The following is a 22,009-nucleotide window of genomic DNA, read 5'->3' as shown; positions in this document are numbered from 1 at the left end:
TAACAATCCTCAGATTCTCGCCCATTTCATCCTATTAGTTGCATTATACTAATGCAGCTTTGAGTGCCCCGTGAGACATTTTCCACTGTGAGAACAGGATGCTTACTTTACTCAACGGATCACTGGCCTGATCCAGTAGGCTCTTCTCATGTTAAGTCCTGTGAGTGCTTTAGATGAATGCATTCCGTTCTTTGTCTACAAGGTATGAAGCATCCCTGTATTTTCCCCCAAGCTAACTAACTGTTCAACATTAGCATCACTAAGTTCAAATCCCCCCCCCCCTCTTTTGCAATGAGGTGTAGAGAACTAAGACTGATGTTGGCTTTTCCGATATAGCTTTCGGAAGCCTAGTTTTCCATTCAGGATCTAATCTAGATTACCTGTGACTTCTACCTACTGGATAGCTTGTATCTACTGAAGGATCTGGAAAAAATCAAGAGGGATTTTCCACTTGGAACCAGCTTACTACCACCTGCTTCTCTATGTTTCTTTGCTCTGACTCTAGATATGCTTGGGAGCAATGGCAGTCATCTATTTAACACACACCGGTTTGAAAACGTTTGTAACAAGCACTTTTTGTGGAGCCTCCTGGGCATTAACACCTTGCTCCAGACAGCGAAGAGAAGCATTTGTCCAAAGATTTGTGAAATGTTCTGCTTTCTTATTCTTTTTACAAGTTTTAGAACTATTTTCTTCCTTTATGTCTCGATGCCAAAGGGACCCAGATTTCCTTTAAAATAAACTCTATATTACTTTTTAATTGCATATTCTGCCTTGGGGTTTTTCAAGCAATTGTGCACTGACGCCATCCAGATATTATTCACGTATCCAGTCTGGTGCAGTCTGGAAGTATCATGCACGCTAGACTGATATATAGAGAATATTAGGGTTTTTATTATATTTATTTCTTACACAAAAGGGTTTTGGAAGGCTTTCCTGCAGCCTCTGGGATTTTCATTTTTGGAAATTAGGTGGAAGGACAGAAGGGTCAGGGAGAAACTCCTGTTTCATCACCAACCAACACTGCCACCATCTTCTAAAGCACAGGGGATTTTCTAAGCCCCGACCAAGATTAACAGTTAAAATAGTCCCTGCCCACGAGATCACAATCAAATAAAGACCATACAAAGGGAGAAAGTAATGGGAAGGGGGGGGGAGAGCAAACAAATTCAGGTCCCTGTACTTGAAGCTACATAATGTCAACATCATGAGATCTTAGTCAGGTGGGCCTTCCTGTACATGCTCAGTCCTCCATCAGCTAATGTCAGAATCCAGCTCTGAGGTCCCAGGGAGACTGATTGCTGGGGCCAAATGTTCTTTCTGGAAGAGTGGGGGAATCAAGCTCCCAGCTGCTGTTCCTTCTCTGGCCAATGGATGGGCCAGGCTAATATTCTTACCATGGATGTCCTTTTCCTGAGAGGAAGCCACCCATTAGCCCTTGGGCCCCTGCTGATGGAAGAGGCCAGGATGTCATGGATCCTTCAAAACTGTGGTTTCAGGTAACAGGCATTTCATCTCTTAGCACAGCCACAGGAATAAAGCCTCAGTTTTGTGTTCTGTGTGTGCCCCCTAGCAAAACAGATTTTTTTGCATCTGCTTACAGTTGATGGCCATCAAGTTCTGAAACTGGATTAAATTAGTGGTTTAATCCAGTAACAAAGGAGTACTCCAAACTAGTGTTGAACTGCCTATGGGAGCAGACAGGGGAAGCAAAAGATGTCAACCATGAATGCAGTTACCTTTTGCTGAGAGAGAGAGAGAGAGAGAGAGAGAGAGAGAGAGAGAGAGAGAGAGAGAGAGAGAGAGAGAGAGAGAGAGATGGGGGCCCTAAGACAACTGAACAAGGAGAAAAGTGGCAGAGAATAGAAGCCACAGCCAATGCATTGAAAGGAAGGGGCAGCACATGTGTTGTCCTCTAGATTTTGTGAGGCTACATCTCCTCTTATCCCTGACCACTGGCCATGCTGGCTGCAGCTGGTGGGGTCCAACAACATCAGGAGGGAAGTATGTGGGTTAACATATCTGTAAGGGGGCAGAATGCCAGTCCATGTGACAAAATCCTGCAACCATTTCCCCACCTTCAATTTTCTTATCATTATGATAGACATATGAAATCCAGGGCTACCTACTGGATTTATTCAAGGCTAGCAGCTGGAATCCAAACTGGAATCACAGTTTGACAGTGTATTGTAGGCTTCAAAGAAACACACTCTTTTGCAACTCTTAAAACTCTTCTTTAATGCTTAAACTAGAAACTGCTCTCCTCAAAACCTCCTCTATTTTTGGTCTGCATTCACGCTCATTCCAAGGGTCTGGAGCCAAGCAAACAAGACATTTGCCTACTGTGTTCAATTTACTGGCATCTTTTGTGCTTGTCGAACTACCAACCCACTCCAGCATTTTGCTTACGTAAGTCGCAACAGCAGCCAAAAAATTTGGATCTAAGATTATTTCTCCCCCCCCCAACCAAGGGAGATCATGTCTGACATCAAATCGATAAAGCTAAAAATAATTTTTGACACATAGCATGGATAGATGGTAAAGGTAACTAATTCTGTATCTGAATGTGCTGTTTGGAGAAAAAGAAGACAATTGATTTTTTACTCCAACTTTTTTTTTATTAAAAAAAAACTAACTTGATTGAACATTATTTCAATGGCACAGTTTCATTTGCTTTTTCCAAGAAAGCATCCACTGAGCATTCTTCATGGCAAGGAAGAAAATTATGTGGAGATTACTTTAGCATATTAAGAAGCCAGAAATATTTTTTTTAAAAAACTGGTTTTACATAAACATCACTGAGCAAAGAAGTATGCTTTCCAAATGCACAGAACAACGTAACAAATATTTAGAAACCTGCCCATCACCAGCCTGTGGGATTGACAATTTAGAATTACATATTCTTATAAATGTGTAAATTTAATTTTGTTTTGTTTTGTTTCAATCTTTTAGATTTCATTATCTGGTTTCTTAAGTGCTCTGGAGTGGGGATTGCCTATAATTTGGGGCAATCGCCTGAAAGTCTAGTAAAACAGAGACTTGTATGAATTAATTCCCTGTCACCTTACTAATCCAGGGATAGTTTTGATATTGCCATGGACGCTATCACATCATTAAAAACCCCATCCATTCTCCTAAGTCTCAAAAGAAACCTGCAAACATCAGGCAGGCAATGACTCTCCTCACTGAAAACCTAAGAATCTGAGTAGCCCAGCTACAGAAAAACAGGACTGTCCAAAGATTGCAGCACACAGCATCAAATCTCTCTGCTGCCCCTTTAACTAGGTAAGTAGCTGGGCAGACCCGAAGTGGAAAAGAGGCAAGACATGGGAGGGGAAGACTCAAGGCGAGGCTGTCAGCAGAAGAAAAGGGAAGCTGCTGACACAACTCCAGCAGGTTCTTGGCAAAGGGAGTAGGAGTCTTGAGCCCGGGAGCAAAGAAGGCACGAAGAGGAAGGAAAGATCAGGTGGGTGCCTTTAGTGCAAAAGAGGTGGTATGAAGTAAAGGAAAGGTAAAGGGCAGGGCTTGGGGCTTGCAGCTTTGGTGGCGAGCTAGGAGACGGGAGAACTAGGCAAGCTAGGTTCGGGAGGGGCCACTGGGTTATAAAAACAACCTTACAAACACAGGATAATGAAGAGAGTACGCAAGCTTTGAGAGTAAGGGAGCCACCAGGAGGTGTCTGGAGGAAAGGCAGGCTCTGGGGCTCTGAGGATCCCAGGGATCTTGGCATAGAGTTAAGGAACTTGTCCCAGGACAGGTGGGGGAGTGAGGGTTCAGCACTGACTGTAACCTATCTTTCAGATATTGTCCCAACGTTTCCAATTCTAATCATGATTTATCATGTGCTCGTGTACAGTAGTAGGAAGTAGTCTTAATAACTAAAGTAGCAAAAAAATATACAACTAAGGATTCTCATCTACAGTGCAGATATATTCTAGAAAATATCATAAAAATATTGAGCATATGCACAGAGGCGTGGCAAGGTCAGGTGGTACCCGGTGGGGAATTTTTTTGTCACCCCCATACACATTGACGACTCGGGGTAGGCTTGGGAGTTGCAGGCATGTGGCGCACCGAATGTCATCCATGGGCGCGTCGGCTACCCACGATTCCCAAGCCTCCCCCAAGCTGTCAAAATGAAGGCAAAGCGGCACAGCTCCCCCCTTCCCCCAACGGCTCGGAGTAGGCTTGGCAGTTGCGGGTGGGCAGGGTGCCAAATGGGACCCCCCTCAGCGATGACATCCAGGGCGGTCCGTCCCCCCGCATCCCCTTCCTATGCCTCTGCATATGCAAACTGAAAAATACTGTTTTAAATTTGTGCTAAAAATGTCACTCTATTAATATTGCTGTTTTTAGCCTTCGTGTATTTTAAAGTAAAATTGTTGTGTAATTTTATCTTTTTTAAAATCCCGTGGCCATCCAAATAAAATGTTATGGTTCTTTCCAGTTATAGAATTATTTAATTTTTTAGATTTTTCAACTATAAACTGAGTCCAGCCATCTCTGCAGGTCATTCACAAAGAAATAATGGATCGCGTGGTGCTGCTTCCAGCAGGTAGTTTCAGTAAAACATATTAATATACTAAATGCATTGCTCTCCTCCAGAGATTCCACTTAACGGCAATTCAGAGAAGGAGCAGTCCACGCAATAACAACTAGAAAGGGAGGGAAAGCTCTGGCTCTTGTTTAGGAAAAGCAATTTTCACAGCTTACTCACCATGGCCAACTGTGCATCACAAGCTCACAAACTCTCAGTCATGAGGGTGGGCAGAACATTGCGGCCACCTCTGAAACTTCTTTTGACATTGTAAATATTAAGCATAAAGCACTGGAAAAAAGAAATGACCAAGACCTCATCTAAACCAGACTTTCTCAACATGGAGCTCTACAGATGTTGTAAGCTATATAGCCCCATCATACATCTGGAACATACCAAGTTGAAGAAGGCTGATCTAAACTGATATTTCCAATAGGCCAACTGGCATGTTCTAGAGCAGAGGTTTGCAAACTGTGATCCAAGATTCATTCAGGTGATCTGCGGCATGTCTGTAAAAATGCAATTAAAAATTATACAGCATCTACCACAGCACATTGCAATTGCTACAATGGGGAGAAAAGTGGTCCATATTACTGGAAAGGTTTGGGAACCACTGGTCTAGAGACACACAATGTAGTTCTATAAGTGAACCAGGTTTGACACTGCAAGCTGCCTGAATGGGAGACTTTACCTGGGAAAAAGAGTAGCATCCAACATAGTTAATGAACAAAACCATTCACCTCCTGTTGCACTGAGGCTTCATCCTATGCATACTTACCTGGGAATAAGCCCCATTAAACACAGTGGGATTTACTTCTGATTAAACACACATGGGATTACTGTGCAGCCATCTTACATATTCTTGCAGAATGACTTAAATTGCTGCTGGAAGAAGTAATTATTTCCTTGGAGGATTAACATTTGTTAATATGGTCTCGGATGCAAAACCCTCATTTGTGTTCTCTCTTGAAACCACCCCATCCCTTAATATCCTTGAATAAGGGTGCTGCATTCTGCGTCATACTAGAGCAGATTGGATCAAAATGATTATTCTACAAAAGAACATTTCTGCCACACAATGGGAAAAGCAAAATCAATTTAAGTTTTACGCATGCTTTCTGTCTAATTTGGTGTTGAGCAAACTACCTCCCAAGTGATGTTACTGCACTTAGAAGTGTTATTAGCTACCATCTTCCAAACTGAATCTAACTTTCTTTTATCACTCTCTCTGATAAAAAATGTATTGTGGCATTTCTTACCATACCACCTACAAGAGGGCATGTTGTAGATGTCATAAAGTGGTGTTGGATCCAGGTTAGTCTAGTCCTCATTGCCATTATCCCCAGCTTCTGCAGTTCCCCCTTCCTCATCATTGCCACCACCTCCTTCCTTGCACAGCCAGCCAGGGAACAAGCAGGCAGTGACAGCTTCCATGCCTCTTTCTCACCACCACTATTGTCTAGGCCAAAGCAAGAGACAGGTGAATAATCAAGCAGGTTGCAAAAGCAAATTGGTGCAACAGGCCCAAGGGTCTCTAGTCAGTGAACACCCTGCTGAATTATAGGCCCTTGGCAGATGTCCAACCATGCAGATTCTTAATGCTGTCCTGCAGAGGACTTGCTTACTGTGTCACCAATTATATTTATTTGCAGATTTGTAAACTGCTTCACAACCTAACCAGCATACAATAAGCTAAGTTACAAAAGATTACAGGCTCTGTAAACTAAGAGCAATTTTTAAAATATTCCATCTAATTACTGGGTCATTCCTCAGGGAAAGACTTTGACAGCTGCCTAAATATCAAGATGTTATGCATCGGTCTATTTTGGTTGGTAACTGATTCACCTGAGAACAGATTCCAGAGGGCTGGAGATGCAATACTAAAAGCCTGGTTTCTAATATAAGCACACTTCTGGGGCATTAATGAAAGTCAGTTTTGATTGCTTGCCATCTCAGACTGGCTGCTCAGGAATGATCCCCTCTGTACCTGTTGCTATGTATGTTTTAACTTCCCTGTTGCTAAACTACTCTGTTTTAATCTCAGCACTATGTCTGCGGCAGCACCCCTCATTGATCCCTCCTCCTCACTGCTAAAATTGCATGTTCCACAAAATTATTCTCCTCTAACAACAAAATAATGTATTGCACCTTAATAATATAGCTACATGTATAAGACCGTGTTTCTTATCAAAACTGGAGGAGAGACTTTTAGCTAGTTGAGTGCTGCAGAGCTACCTCATCTATTTTCTTTGTCCAGAATTAATAAGTTTGTATATGCAGACTATAGAGAGAGAGCTAACACGAACACTGCTCAAATTGAAAGCCCCCCCCCCCATGGCGAGACATGATGGGAGAGACATGCTTTTCAAGATCGGAACTCTTTCACCACATTGCCCTTGCCCTTTCCTTACCCATTTCACACAGCACACAACTAGGAGGCTGCAAATTATCAACCATTATCAGGGTACAAGGACCTGGCAGTGTGAACCAGCCCTGATCGACACAACACATTCATCTCACAGTTGTGCCTGTACTGACAACACTCTCAAATGTTCCGCTTTATGCATTAACAACTAAGCTCCCCAAACTGCCTTGGCAAGAGATGGGCAGCCCATGAATCTTCCATTCAGCTTCCACACGTATACACCATCTGGAGAGGCAACCCGAAGAAAAGACAAGACACAGCATAATCCAGATACAAAGCAGTCTGTGGGAAATTCTATACCTGCAGAGATTTTGAGGCTTCTCCTTTTGAAAGAAGCAATGGCCAGACTTCTCCCAAGGACCCCTTCACATCTTCCATCAACCCTGACCATTGTCCATGTTGACTGGGTCTCAGTTCAACAACATCTGGAGGGCACCAGGTTGGGGAAGATTCAGTTTAACAGCCTGTTTCCAAAAGCGACTAGCCAAATGGGTCTGGGAAGTCCACAAGAAAGGCCTGAAGGACACTGGCCCCTCCTGCTTTCCGCCACAATCCCACAGCAACTGACATCCAGGAGAATACTACTTCTGAAATCCAAAGGTCCCAGCTGGCAATCATGGCTGATGGTAATCAGTAGGCTTTCCTTCCATACAGTTGCCTAATCTTTTAAATCCACCTAACCCAGTTGCCATTGCCAATTCTCAAAACAAAGCCCTCCTAAAGCAGGCCACCTTTTGTAGTTCAGCAACCTGCGTCCTACAGTGGCTAACCAAGTAAGCCTCCAAACAGGAGTTGAAGGCCATAGTCCTCTCCTTCTGTTGCTTCCCTGGTATTCTGTGACACACAGCCTCTGAACATTGGATGTTCCATGTGGCAATCATGACTTATACTCCATGAATTAGCCTAGTCCTCTTTTAAAGTCATCTGAGCCAGTGGCCGTCACCATACCATGTGATAGTGAGTGCCATAAAATGTTACATATACACAATTACTTTCCAGAGCAACAGAATATAAATTTTCTCCCATTATCAGTGTGACAGCCCTCCAAATATTCCTTCAGCCACCGTACTGCCTGTTACTGTCTCTTCAGAAGGCTAAACATAGCCAGTTCCTATTAAATTAATTTGTAGGATGCCAGCATAAGATACCACTGGAATAAATTCAGGGCCGGATTTAGGTTTGATGAGGCCCTAAGCTACTGAAGGTAATGGGTCCCTTTATATGTCCAACTGTCCTTTGTCAACAACAAATGGTCACTGTTTTTTTGTACTGAATATATGCTATATGGTAATTTATGGACCTAATAGGTATCTAAAGCCATTTCCACATGTTGCCATGCAACCAGTCCATGCAGAACGTAGGCACCCTATACTGTATATAGAAATGAGCAAACCAGTGATATTTTAGGGATCAGCCAACTGGCGGGGCCCATTACTTACACCATAGGAGCCTACACAACACAAAACACTGTTGGTGTATGTAGGTTTTATTTATTTTTGTTTTTTATCTTATAGTTTGGAAATGTACATCCAGTTTTTTTTTCTTAAAGTTTTTTTTTTGGGGGGGGGGCTCCAAGAGAGTGGGGCCCTAAGCTATAGCTTGTTTAGGAAGGCTCAGTTAACTTCCTCTCATAATGGAGTACTAATTTATATTGAAGTTCATGTAGAAGAAGAAGAAGAAGAAGAAGAAGAAGAAGAGGAGGAGGAGTAGGAGTTTGGATTTGATACCCCGCTTTATCACTACCCGAAGGAGTCTCAAAGCGGCTAACATTCTCCTTTCCCTTCCTCCCCCACAACAAACACTCTGTGAGGTGAGTGAGGCTGAGAGACTTCAAAGAAGTGTGACTAGCCCAAGGTCACCCAGCAGCTGCATGTGGAGGAGCGGAGACACGAACCCGGTTCCCCAGATTACGAGTGTACCACTCTTAACCACTACACCAGCTCCAGCTCAAGTTTCCCCATGGCTGAGGTACTACTTTCCTAAGCAGTTGCTTGTGCAAGTTCAAAAAGGTTTAAGCAGAGAACAGTATTTGGAATCTTCCGAAACTACTTAAGAGTACTTTGTAGGCCAACTAACCTCAGGCACTGGCCGTTGAGGTGGGGCACAATAATTTGGTTTAAAAAAGCACCGCCTTCACAAGACATAACAAAGATCTGTTGCATGGTAGAAGTCCAGGCATGTAGCAGTGGGTTGTTTTTGTTTTGTTTTGGGTTCTAGAGGAGTTGTTGTAGTCTGCACAGAAACCTGCTTCTATTTCTGCAGCCACAGCTCCCTGTTCCTCACAGCAGAAGCTGGCCAATTTTTGCAATCAATCATTTTCACAGGAGAATGCTGTGACTGCAGCATCGGTGTGCCCAGATGCTCACCATGTATTCCCACATGGCGGGTTGCTGTTGTTGTTTTTAAAAGCACAAGCAAGTACTGAAATCCACAAGGACTATCTTTGTTGTACACCACCAACTGCTATCAGAGGGGAACATCATTCCTTGTTTTTGAATGACAAACCTGCATCTATTATGACATCTTCTGAAATTGACGCAACAGATATCCACTTAAAATAAGAAAAGGGAAACAAGCGGATGTCTCCAATGTTAGTTCTACTCTGAGAGACCCACTGAAGTTAATGGGCATAGCTAATTCAGGTGCATTGATTTCAGTGGGTCTATTCTGATTAGATCTAGCATCTGAATACAGCCAATGATAATCGCTTTGCAAAAGCTGCCATAATGCATAGAGCAAAGTCAGTGTAACACTGCTCATGTGTCCAGTCAGTGCTGGATCAGATAAAGGTGCACTTCGTCAAAGATTTCCCCCCCCCTAACTGTATCCAATCAAATGGGAGCTCCTACGCAGACTGTAAAGGTGATGGTGATCCCTTTAGTCCCCAGCAGCTGGCATTCAGAGATATACACCTCCATATGTGAAGTTCTATTTAATTTGACATTCTTCTTCTTCTGTTACAAACCCTTTGAGACAACTATCTAGAACTCAAACTCTACTGTAATGTACCCTAATTATGTGGAACTTAAATGGCCACATATTCTTCCCATTACTTAAAAGGTAAAGGGACCCCTGACCATTAGGTCCAGTTGTGTCCGACTCTGGGGTTGCGGCGCTCATCTCACGTTAATGGCCAAGGGAGCCGGCATACAGCTTCCGGGTCATGTGGCCAGCATGACAAAGCCGCTTCTGGCGAACCAGAGCAGCACACAGAAACACTGTTTACCTTCCCACCGGAGCGGTACCTATTTATCTACTTGCACTTTGATGTGCTTTTGAACTGCTAGGTGGGCAGGAGCTGGGACCGAGCAACGGGAGCTCACCCCGTCACGGGGATTCGAACCACCGACCTTCTGATCATCAATCCCTAGGCTGTGTGGTTTAGACCACAGCGCCACCCACGTCCCTCCCATTACTTACCTATGTCTGAATTTCTCCCTCTTTTGTCTACTCCAGTATAGTAGTTTGATATACTATTAAACGATAATTCTATAGAAAAGAGAATTCCAACACCAGTTTACTGTTGGACCTCTGCAAATTGATCTGGATAGGTCACTACAGAAATAATTCCAACAGCAAAGAACTGAATCCTTGGAAAAACAGGGTCACTGTTACTACATTATTCGAGCTGGATAGAATTCAAAAAATGCCCCGGAGGTCATGCGCTGCAAAGTCAAATGCTCCCAAGTTTGCTACGTAGGTCATTTGGCTTTGCTGAGAAGTTGGAAGATTAGCTGAAGAGTTGGTTTTTATTTGAGAAGACCAGCCTGGGATTAAATATGTTAAGGCAATTTTTCTGCAACACTGAATTAACTGTCCTGATCAGAGAGCTTAATTTTCTTTGAAAAGCAGCCAGATTAATGTACAGTGATTACAAGAAATTGGAGCCTGTCCAGTCCATGCCTAAAGAAATTAAGCAACGTCTCTTCATGTGTGCTTTGCTTTAAGAAAGACATTTTAATTTATTGCAGCTATGTTAATTGTTACAATTAAAGGCATAACGTGTTTAGATATGCATCATCTGGATGTCTAAGCAATGTTTCTTATATAGCGCACCTTCCCTCTTGGCAGTAAGCTTCACCCCTCTAAAAAGATGAGAGCACACTGCAGGGCTGGACTTTAGCGCCTCATCTGAAATCAACATGGCTGGCAAATACTACCGACAGATATAGCTTGTACTGTAACTATGCAGCACCTTCTGCCACAAGCAACATGAAAATGAATTAATGAAGAGGAAGAATACTGCAGTCTTCTCCTGACAACCCCACTAAACTATGGATGATGGGGACAAACATAATGGCATTCCCAATCTAAAAGCTTCATGCCATATAGATCTGGGCTCAGGGCCTTTGGAATTCAGATCCAATGCAAAATTAGGTTCTCAGCACAAAACACAAACATCTCTCCTAAAATCATTTACCCTCTCCCTTTCTTAGGAAAAAAAAACCCCCAGAGGGGTGGCCTCTTGTTATCCGGAAATGTGCGTGCTTAGGAGTCAGTTCTTGTTGCAGAACATTTGGACATGGAGAACATGGGACATACAACTTGTCCACATGATATACTGTGACCCTGAAACATCAATCTCAGTGCTTTTCTCCTGTAAATTCGGGATTGCCTGATACAAGAACAATCATATAAGTTGACGAAAATCAGGCTCAAACCACTCTTATTTGGAGTCGCAGACAATTTGTTTCAGTGTCTTTGGGTGGGTGGACACAATGCTTTCAATTCTTTTCCTGCCATGCTCGTAACTATTTCTGGTGCACTTCTATATAGGGGAATAGTTTGATTCTTTTGATACTTGCTTTCATTTATCGTCCAGCGTGCTAGTAGGGATGCACCAGGAGCTTAGATGCTTGCGCCCGCACACATATATTTCTTTTGCTCTCTCTGATTTGCATAAAATTACAAAACCACACAAGCAAATTTGCAACAGCCTTTGTGCTTTTGCACACTCCTTGGGCAGGGGCACTTTAAACCAAAACAAAAAACCAAGGTGAACACACAGCTATTTGTGCGCATGCCCTGTTGGTACTTAATTGGTCTAAGAGAATCAACACATTAGAGGGCAGGGACAAAGATAAAAGGGAATATCTGCTGGTATGAACAGGAATTTCCAAAGCTGCTCTGCATAGACAAAATCAAATACATGCAGGTATGAACTAGTCTAGTTTTAATCCGAATGGGAAAAAATGTGAATTAACAACTAAATAATGCTCAAATGTGGACAAGCCCATAGTTTCCTCTGCGTTCCAAGTCCAGTAGTAAATCAAAATAATCCCATGCGCCTTGGCAGCAAATTGTAGCCAGTGAGCACGGGATGTGTACGGTACATTTTTCTGTTTCCTGTTTCAGTTTGGGATAAAGAGGAACTTCACTTCTGGCTATGCTCAGAAGCAAAATTTCCAGTTAAGGAGAAAACAGCACTGCTTACTTCCACATTTTGCAAAGCCCTCCCCCACTTGTTACTAAAGGCTTTTTTCTCCCCTTGAAAAGTGGGGGGGGGGGCTGGTAGGCGAGAGGAGTATTCCAACTATTTTTATTAGCTTTCCTTAATAATACTAACCTCTCCACAAAAAACACACTATTTTCCCCCTATTGCTCTCTTGGAAAACTGCAAAACCTAAAATGAATGTTTTCAAGGTTAGCTGAGGGGTGTTTGTTCATCACTACACCAAAGATCAGAGTATACAGCATTTATGCCACTTGAGGTTAAGAGTAGCTTATCAAACTCAGGAGTAAATGAAATGAAAAAAGAATAATTTAACAACTCTGCAACGTAATTACTTCATCAGTTATTTTAATTGACATACCCTGACAGCACTTAAATTTGCTCATTTAGCAATCACCTTCTGAACCAGTCACTAAAATCTATTAGTCTTCAAGTGCAATGATTCCAGACTATACACTATTAAATTGTGCTGATGACCCTTATTGTAAGTTACAAGAGTTTTAAAAGGAACCTAAGCGTAAAGGGAAATGTATGATACCCATTAGACAATCTACTTAACAAGCCAATTTGGAAACATGTTTGCATACAAGAGAGGAACCACTTTGTGGTTTGTTTTTAATATATAAAGAATGCTTCTCTTTAATACATTTGGAAAAGTTTGCAGAAACTGAAATAATAATAATAATAATAATAATAATAATAATAATAATAATAATAATAATAATAATAATAATAATTTATTTATACCCCGCCCATCTGGCTGGGTTTCCCATCTGGCTATCACACAGTTATGATGGATACAACTCCCTATCCAATAATTTTTTTTGCAAATCTCATATTCTTGGCAGTAATCCAGATTCAATGTTCAAATCAAATAAAGCGGAATAGTAATAAAAGCTATTATACTTTTGAGTATTAATCAAAGGGTATTTTTCACAGAGGCATGCCACATAAATATGGGCCACGATCCAAAGTGCTACTTAGTGTATACCTAAGGCACTTCCACGCACACACAAAGAGGCAGTTGATTCGTCCATTTGGCTGCAGCTTTTTGCACCACTGAATGCCACTCTGTGCCGCATTGAGGAACAGCTTTTGGGGGACAAAAGGACTGCAGTGGAGATGTGAGATAGGATCTACAATGTCTTCTGAATTCCTGCCAAATACCAAAAAAAGGCTGTCTTTTCTGATCACAAATGCTGTTTTCGTTATTAAAACATTACTGCAAATAAACAGCATTGGAGAAAACAAGAAAAGAAGAAGAAGGTAGTACATGGAAATAAATGATACTGAAATAAAATATGGCAATATCCACATTTTTATTAGTATGTCCATGGTAAAACAGTAACAGCGCCTAATGGTTGCACTGTAGTTATTCTCAATCCAGATAAACAAAAAGCAATTTGCCAACCACCCAAATTCCATGCACTATAACCACAAGCTTCAGATATACCACTGGAAGACAGCTGGAAGTAAAAAAACACTTAATGGCATGTAACTATTTCCGTTACAACAAAAACAACGAAGTTCCTTGCAGCAAACCGAATTTCTTTATTATGGCATCAGCTTTTGTGAAATTTCACCAGCTGTATGATCCTTTTTGTTAACTTATTATTACATTTATATCCCTCCCTTTCTCTCAAAGGAGCCCAGGGCAGCAAACCACAAGGAACATAGCTATAAACACATCTTAAAGCATATTAAAAACATATTTGAAAAATCTTAAAACAATTAAAAAAAATAATTCCAGTATGGATGCAGCCTGGGAATTGGTTCAACTAAAAGGCTTTTTGTAAGAGAAAGCTCTTTGGTGGGGTCAACAGAAACAGCACCTGTCTAATTGTCAAGAGGAGGCAATTCCCAAAAGCAGGTGCCACAACACTAAAACCCCTAATGCCTACATTGTTCAGAATGGACTACCTGGCAAGATGGCATCATCCAAGAGTACTCACAATTCTTGTGCCACAACTCTCTCCATCACCTTTCCCAGAAAAAATGGTATTTGTGGCTGAGCAACAACACCCCCCCCCCACGCCCCACAAAATAGAATATACTATTGTTCTGAGGATACAGTTCAGGGATGTCTCTAGCTCTTCCCTACCCTAAAGATCCAGAGGGCTGCTGAGAGCCCTGCCAAACCTGGCATTGACATTGCCTGATTTATTCATGCAGCTGAATGTGGTAGTAGTCTCAAAGCAGTAGAATGGCCCAGGTCTAAGTCACCAAATGGCATAGAAGCATAGAATTGTAGAGTTGGAAGGGTAAACTAGTCCAACCCCCTGCAATGCAGGAATCTTTTGCCCAATGCGGTGTTCAAACCCACAACCCTGAGATTGAGAATCTCAGCCTCTACCGACTGAGCTATTCAAGCTTGGTGGGCAAATGCTGATGCTAATCACCAGCATTCCCTTTTATTTTCAATATTCAGGCAACACAGCTCAGTTCAGTGCTGAGAAGGGAAGCACCAGGCAAAGCTGCAGTCACCACCTTGATTCTTCCAGTCTCTGAACCCCACTGCATTAGGATTCAGTGGCATTCTGAGTAAATGAAGCCACTGTGTCACCCAATCTCCTGATTTTCTCTCCTCCAGGCTGCCTGGGTAAGCTTATTTTGAGCTGCCACTGGGAGAAGGTCCGGCGGGAGGGGGGTGGTGGTGGGAGCCAGCTTGCCCAAGTTGCCCTCAAACCTGATGCTGGAACAGGAGCCTGAATAGTACTTTTGCACCAGTTAAGAGCCAATTATGTTTATGAAAATTTCTCATGCAAGCCCTCCCCCTCACTTCCTTTGGCTGCTGCTTTAAATCTTTTGCAGCGAAAGGCTTCTGAAGATTAGAAATTCAGAGTGGGCTGAATTATACTGCTGTTTTTATACCTGCAACACCTGCTCCTAGAATATACGGAAAGCAGCCCATTGAAAAAGAGCTCATGTTTCATTCTTTATCTATGGGAAGGAGGGAGAAACCTCTTCACTTACATGTGAAAGATTAAGAGGCAGCCAGTCCCTCCATCCAATACAGAGGAAGCTGTGATTTCTGTAACCAATGGCGTTTAAAATTTGATTAACAATTAGAAAGGTGTTTTTTTTGTGGGGGGGGGGTATGCTATTGGAATGCTGCTTGGGTTCATATAAGGTTTCACTGTCAATTTGCTTTCCCCAGAAAAAGAACTGGAAAAGATAAAACGAACTAAATCTCGAAGAATTAACATATAATGTAGGAAAATAAAGAAACAGTAAAGAAGAGAAGGCCCAGCAACCCAGCTTCTTTCCTTCACCTTCTCAACTGTAAAGAGACAAAATCTAGTCAAATTCTCTCTCTCTCTCTCTCTCTCTCTCTCTCTCTCTCTCTCTCTCTCTCTCACACACACACACACACACACACACACAGGGAGGGAGGGGGAGTCTGCATTATCAGTTCATACATTCATATGAAATACAGTGGTACCTCTGGTTATGAACTTAATTCATTCCGGACATCCGTTCTTAACCTGAAACTGTTCTTAACCTGAAGCACCACTTTAGCTAATGGGGCCTCCCGCTGCTGCTGCGCCGCCAGAGCACGATTTCTGTTCTTAACCTGAAGCGTTATTTCTGGGTTAGCGGAATATGTAACCTGAAGCGTATGTAACCCTAGGTGCCACTGTAATGTCTTTATTGACTACTTAACAATCCAACAGTATTTTTTTTTCTGAATCAGTTACTGATCTGTAAGCCTTGCGTTTGGATTTACCCCTCAGCAAAACCTTTTCTTTTGACACATCTCGCAATGTAACAAACATTTTCAATTAAACTCAGCTGGAAAAGTCACAGCTTTGCGGAACTGCCTAAACTTCTGAAACCAATGCTATTATTTCCATTTTAAAAACACTTGAATGGCCACAAATAGGCATATGTAATCACGGTGGAATATGGTGCTTCAGAACAAAGAAATGCCATTAAAATATTTTACGGTTTAGTTTATTTCCATCCTGTTTCAAATTGTGTTCGTTGCTGCCCCTAACGCTTGACCCAGAAGCTGCAGCTAGGGCAGAATGCTGCAGCACGATTGCTGACAGGAGTAAGGCCTTGTCAGCATATAACACCTGTGGTCAGAGACCTGCACTGGCTGTGCTGATTTGCAAATTCAAGGTGTTACTATTAGTATATAAAGCCTTAATAACTTGGGAGCAGTTTACCTATGAGATCACCTTACCCTACGTGTGCCCACTTGAATGCTTCAATCGGTGGAACTGACACGACTACAGGTATCCTGTAATACCCATTCCATAATCATTTAGTGTGGGGGCACCTGCCTGCCTAGCGAGATCGAGCAGGCACCTTCAGTGTATTATCCATCTATCTATCTATCTATCTATCTATCTATCTATCTATCTATTTTGGTGCCTGATAAAAACAAGCCTACCCAGACGCTTGGGAAGTTGAGATAATTTAAATATGTTTTAGTATTTTAACTTCTGTATGTTTAAAAGTAGGGTTGTGATTTTCTCTCTCTTGATTTTACTGTTTTATCTTTTGTAAACTGCTTTGGGGTGTGTGTGTGTGTGTGTGTGTGTGTGTGTTTAAAAAAAAATCAAGTGGTGTATAATTTTTATGAAATAAATAAATCAAATATTGCTTCAGAGAAAGAATTTGACAGGAAACCGGGGTGGGGAAGAGACACAATAAGGATGGAACTGAGACAAGTCATGGTAGAAGATATTCAGCAAAAGGTGACTCTCCCACTCCCACCCCTTGCATGGCATCCCCCTGAAAAGTCAATCCTAAGAGTTGGGAGACCATCTTGAATGGGATGACAGGACCTCTCAAAGAAGGTCCTTCTGCTCTATTTTTTTGTCCACCTTTTCCCATGCAGTTCTCCATGCTTCAGTCCACCCTATTCAGGAAGTCTCCCCCATCCTTCGGGGGGACCTTGGTAGGGCCCTGGGGGAGGGCAGCCAAGGAGGGGAGGGACTTTGGGGGAGGGCACATGGCAGGACAAACACCTTCAACGGATGTTTTTCTGGATCAAATGCCAAAATATTTGGCTAATTTTCAAGTCCACTGGTCAGGTTTCCAGTTAGCTGAGTAAAGAAGAAAAGAACTGGTGACAACTTTTAAGACACAGAAAATGATTATTTTATACCACACTTACTTCTCTGATGAATCGGAACACCTCCCAGCAATCTCCAAATCTCTTATGATGTCTGAACTTGAGCTGAAAAGTAAAACAAAATTTAACCTTAACGAGCAGCGTAGTACTTTTCAGATATTCCAATCGAGTAGGCAAAGAATCCATGCTACAAACAAAGAGAAAGATGAAAACAATGATTATATCAGAATATGGATCCAGTATCAACAAAATGATCACAAGCCAAGCTACAGTCCTAAGGCATTTTCAGTTTCTTCTAGATTTGCAAATCTATTTGTACTCTGCATACAAGCCATTGAGTTACAGAGTGTTGGACAAGGATTGGGAAGATCAGAGTAAAAATCCAAAATCAGCCATGAAACTCACTGGGTGACCTTGGGCCAACAACTATTTTCAAGAATAACCTATGGTACAGGATTGGTTTGAGGATAACATGGAGCACGTGTTGCAAGGAGAGACGAAAACAATGTATGCTGCTTTGAGTTCCCTGGCAAACATACAGGGCACGAATAAATTCCACCTCCACCCTTCCTTTCCCATTAGTCACCCAAATGTATTGGGGAGTGGGATCTCTGATCTCTTCTAATAAACTTGGAAATTTTGGGGTTTGTATATTCACAGCTGCCAATGCAGATGCGTTCAAATGACGATTGTTCAGCAACTGAACAATCCATGATGGAGTGAATACTCCAAAAGATGAATTCTCCTAGGAGACCTAGAGTTTAATAGGTCCTGGGCTGACACATAGTCAGCTTGCCCAAAAGAGGTAGCTTCAGAACCCATAAGAGTCTCCCCAAGCTCTATATTTGGATCCAATACCCAACTGCTGTTCAACAGGCAAGGCTAACCAGGCAGCTTTTTCAGAAGGCATGGTTTCTTACAATGCAGAAAATGAACACCTGGTTAGAAACTGAAGATTGGCCGAATCTGACAGAAGTCATGCAGAGTTCATTGGATGATGCACAACTGAAAAAACTATCCAACAATCAGAGCATTAATAACAAACTATGTTTCATAATTCCAACAGTTGCAGCGTTTGGCCCATAGTCACATGGGAATTTATCCTAGGGGGCTTCCTTGGCTGTTGGTTGGGTGGAGGTGCTGTTGAGTGCAACTTTTGGCAAGGGCAGCCAAAAATTGTAGATCCCTTAAGAAAAGTATGGATTCACTTAAGACATGCACACTGAACTAAAATAGCCAATGATTGTTGTATTAACATTTATACCATTACATAGGCTTAGTAAAAGTGTAAAAAAAAAAAACCCAAACCAAACCAAACCATGTGAAGGGAAGGAGACATCTACATACAATACCCTAAAAGGTTTTTTTGCTAAGCATGTCTCCCCTGCATCATTTGTATAACCTAGTGGAAATATATATATACCACAGTTAGTTGATGCAAAGATTAAAAATTATAATTAGTAATAATTTCAAATGCAAAAGAGGAGAAATGAGCAACTCCTCATTTAGGAATTAATGTTAAATCAAATCTAGAGCTGTTGCCACCTCATAAGGGGGGAAATCTAGCTTCCTTGTGGAGCAAAAGGCATGCAAAGATCCTTGGCAGTATCCACAATTGAGGGCTTGTTTCTCTCCAAACTGAGCTTCAGAAACCTAAAATGGTAGGCAAAAGCTTCCAAGCAAGCACTCAGAATGAAATGCTCCACTCCCCTTTTTCTTTGGCATGCATATCTAATAGTTAATTTGCCTTTAAAAATAAACGCAACTAAAATTTACAAAGCTTTTGAGAATATGTAATATGTTCCAGAAAATCCTACAAACTGGCAACATATTCGTATGGACATTTGCAACAGAATATCTAAAACTGCATGAAAACTCTAATTTATCATTTGTCGAGGTGGGGATACAGGAGTATCACACACAGGTGCTGAAATGGACTGCACCTTTTTTAGGACATTCTGCCTGCAGCAATATACTTTTAAATCTAACTATCCAAGCAGAACGAAGAGATAAGTTGCCTCTTCTGATCCAAACTATTCCTGCTCTGACACAGCAGGCCACTGTGACAGAATCTACAACAATGGCCAGAGAAAGAAAGTATCACTTTTAAAAACTGATGTTAAACTTTTGAGTCCTCAGGTGTGGAGACTGATTTTAGAAGACTAGCAATTTCACATATGTGTTCTTTAAGAACCTTTGGGTGGATGCCATTCAGACCGAGCGATATGTCAGTTTTAATGTGATAAAGAGGGTGAGATGTATTACAGAGATGAGGTGGAACGGTTGGTAAAGTGGTGCAGAACCAACAATTTGCTTATAAATACAAAGAAAACAAAGGAGCTTGTGGTGGACTTTAGGAAGCAGAAAAGCGATGTCCAGCCGCTTTTGATTGATGAAACCTGTGTGGAGAGGGTGACAACGTTCAGATTTCTGGGCATTGAGTGACAGGAGGATCTGTCCTGGAGAGTCAACATAGGGGGGATTGTGAAGAAGGCGCAGCACAGACTGTATTTTTTGAGAATTATGAGGAAAAAATCACCTTCCGCAAAAGCTGCTGCTTGCCTTCTATCACTGTGCCATTGAGAGCGTGCTCACTTATGGTTTGTGTGTGTGGTATGGAAGCTGCACGTCTAGGGATAGGATTGTGTTGCGAAGAATTATCAAAAGAGCAGAGTATTACTGGCTGTTCACTCTCTACCTTAGAACGTATCTATACCATCAGGTGCTACAGAAAGGCATTAGATATATAAAGAGACCCATCACACCCTGGTCACTGGTTCTTTGAGCTTCTGCCATTGGGACGGAGATACAGAACAATGAAGGCGAGAACGAGCCATCTCAAGAACAGTTTCTTTCCTAGAGCAATTTTGGCCTTAAATGGAAACTCTGGACTTTCCTTATTTTATTTGTTATATTGTCCTGTATTGTATTGTGTTATATCAGTATTTTTTTAAATTATCAGTATTTTTTAAATTATGTGGAGTGCCTTATCCCCACAAGGGGACAATGACAATAAAGATTTATTCTATTCTAATGTGTAGTAGGTCTAGAACTTGTCGCCACTATTTGTCCCAGTTTCTCAGACTCCCTTACTGCGCAAGTTAGATCAGGCACAGGGATCTGTCCAATACTTTCTGCTGTGAATACAGATGCAAATAATCAATTCAGTTCCTTACTCCTCCTTTGGAACGTCTTTAGACTCCCTTATCATTCAAAGGTCCAACAGGTTCCCAGGCCTATTAATGCATGTATGTTGTTGGCCTTTATATTTTTTAACAATGTGCTCCTCAAACTGTTAGCATCTGCTATTGACTGCTTGATTTTCCATATGTAAAAAGTAATGCATATGTTTAAGTTAAGCGCCCATGTTTCAGTGTAGCATAACAAATCATAGTAGCTAAGACTAGAATTTTGTTCAAATAAATAAGCTGCATATTTACAGTAACAACTCACTCGTGGAACAGAGGGGAAATTAATTGGATTGGTACTGTCCAATAAATTCAAATGTTAATCTGGAGCTGGTTAAGCAACAGAGGAAGCTATTGCATTCTTGAAAGAATGCTTAATTTGCCATGTCCTCAAACTCCCATCACAAGGGAGCATACATAAAACTAAGGGCAGGAGATAATAGCTACTTCCCTGTTCCTATCTCAGCTCCACACAAATAGGTTATTTAAGGTCTTCATGTATTTCTGGCAGACCGACTGAAGCAGAAATTTAAAATGTGGGTTGCGTTAAAAGTGATGTAACTGGATGGCCCCATCGGGTGGGTAACAGCAAATACTTTCAAGTGCCTTATTCAGGTGTATTTTGCAAGCTATTCAGCTAGAGGACAACTCAGAGACAGTCCTGCTAACAAGGTGGGACTAGAAAGCATATTGGTCTGGGTCAGTATAAACTAGGATCCTTCCAAATTTATGCATTAAATTGAATGGGTAAAACTTCAAGTTTACAAATGTTTGATAAAGAGAGTAAATTAATGTTCTATCTGCCCATCCATGTTGGAAAGGTACTGACCATTCTGGAGTGGCTTGTGGAGTGAGATTAAGGAATTCATTACATACAGTTACTGTCATAAACTCCCCCTATGTTTCCATTATGTGGGGCTGGAAAGGAATTCTAGTCTGGGATACATGCCCTCCAGACTTATTTTATAATATCATTGTGCACACCCAACTCTCTCATTTTGTTGCCATTTAGGATGGAAGCGCTACAAATCCAACCCTGACTCCAATTTCAGAAATAAAAATGGCCAAAATCTGTGCCATCCAACCACCTGTGTCATTCAGTGCAGTATGCCTGGGTGCATTCAATAAACAGCATGCTTTTTTGATGGCTGTGCCTATTGAGAATATGTTTGTGACTAGAATCGGTTCCAGCTGACTAATGCCTGGAAAGCCAGAGTGATGCAGTGGTTTGTTCAGCTTATATCTTTGGGTTGATTCACTCATCGCAAAGGGAAAAGGATTACCTGTCCTCCTTGCTTCATCAAAAGTCTGCCTACGTTTG

The 22,009-nt window shown here is 41.7% G+C and overlaps 1 protein-coding gene across 1 annotated transcript in view; it reads right to left on the bottom strand.

The window, feature by feature from the left end:
• Positions 1-22,009, bottom strand: part of RAD18 (RAD18 E3 ubiquitin protein ligase) — a 114,895-nt gene that overhangs the window by 9,781 nt on the left and 83,105 nt on the right. The window contains exon 12 of the mRNA XM_033141153.1: positions 17,543-17,605. Within this exon, the coding sequence (XP_032997044.1) occupies positions 17,543-17,605 (63 nt within the window). The remainder of the gene's footprint in view (positions 1-17,542; positions 17,606-22,009) is intronic.

This window comes from Lacerta agilis, chromosome 2, assembly GCF_009819535.1.
Source record: "Lacerta agilis isolate rLacAgi1 chromosome 2, rLacAgi1.pri, whole genome shotgun sequence".
In the NCBI taxonomy this organism is placed as follows: domain Eukaryota; kingdom Metazoa; phylum Chordata; class Lepidosauria; order Squamata; family Lacertidae; genus Lacerta; species Lacerta agilis.
The sequence above is the reverse complement of the archived record's forward strand: the minus strand, read 5'-3'. Positions and strand labels throughout refer to the sequence as shown.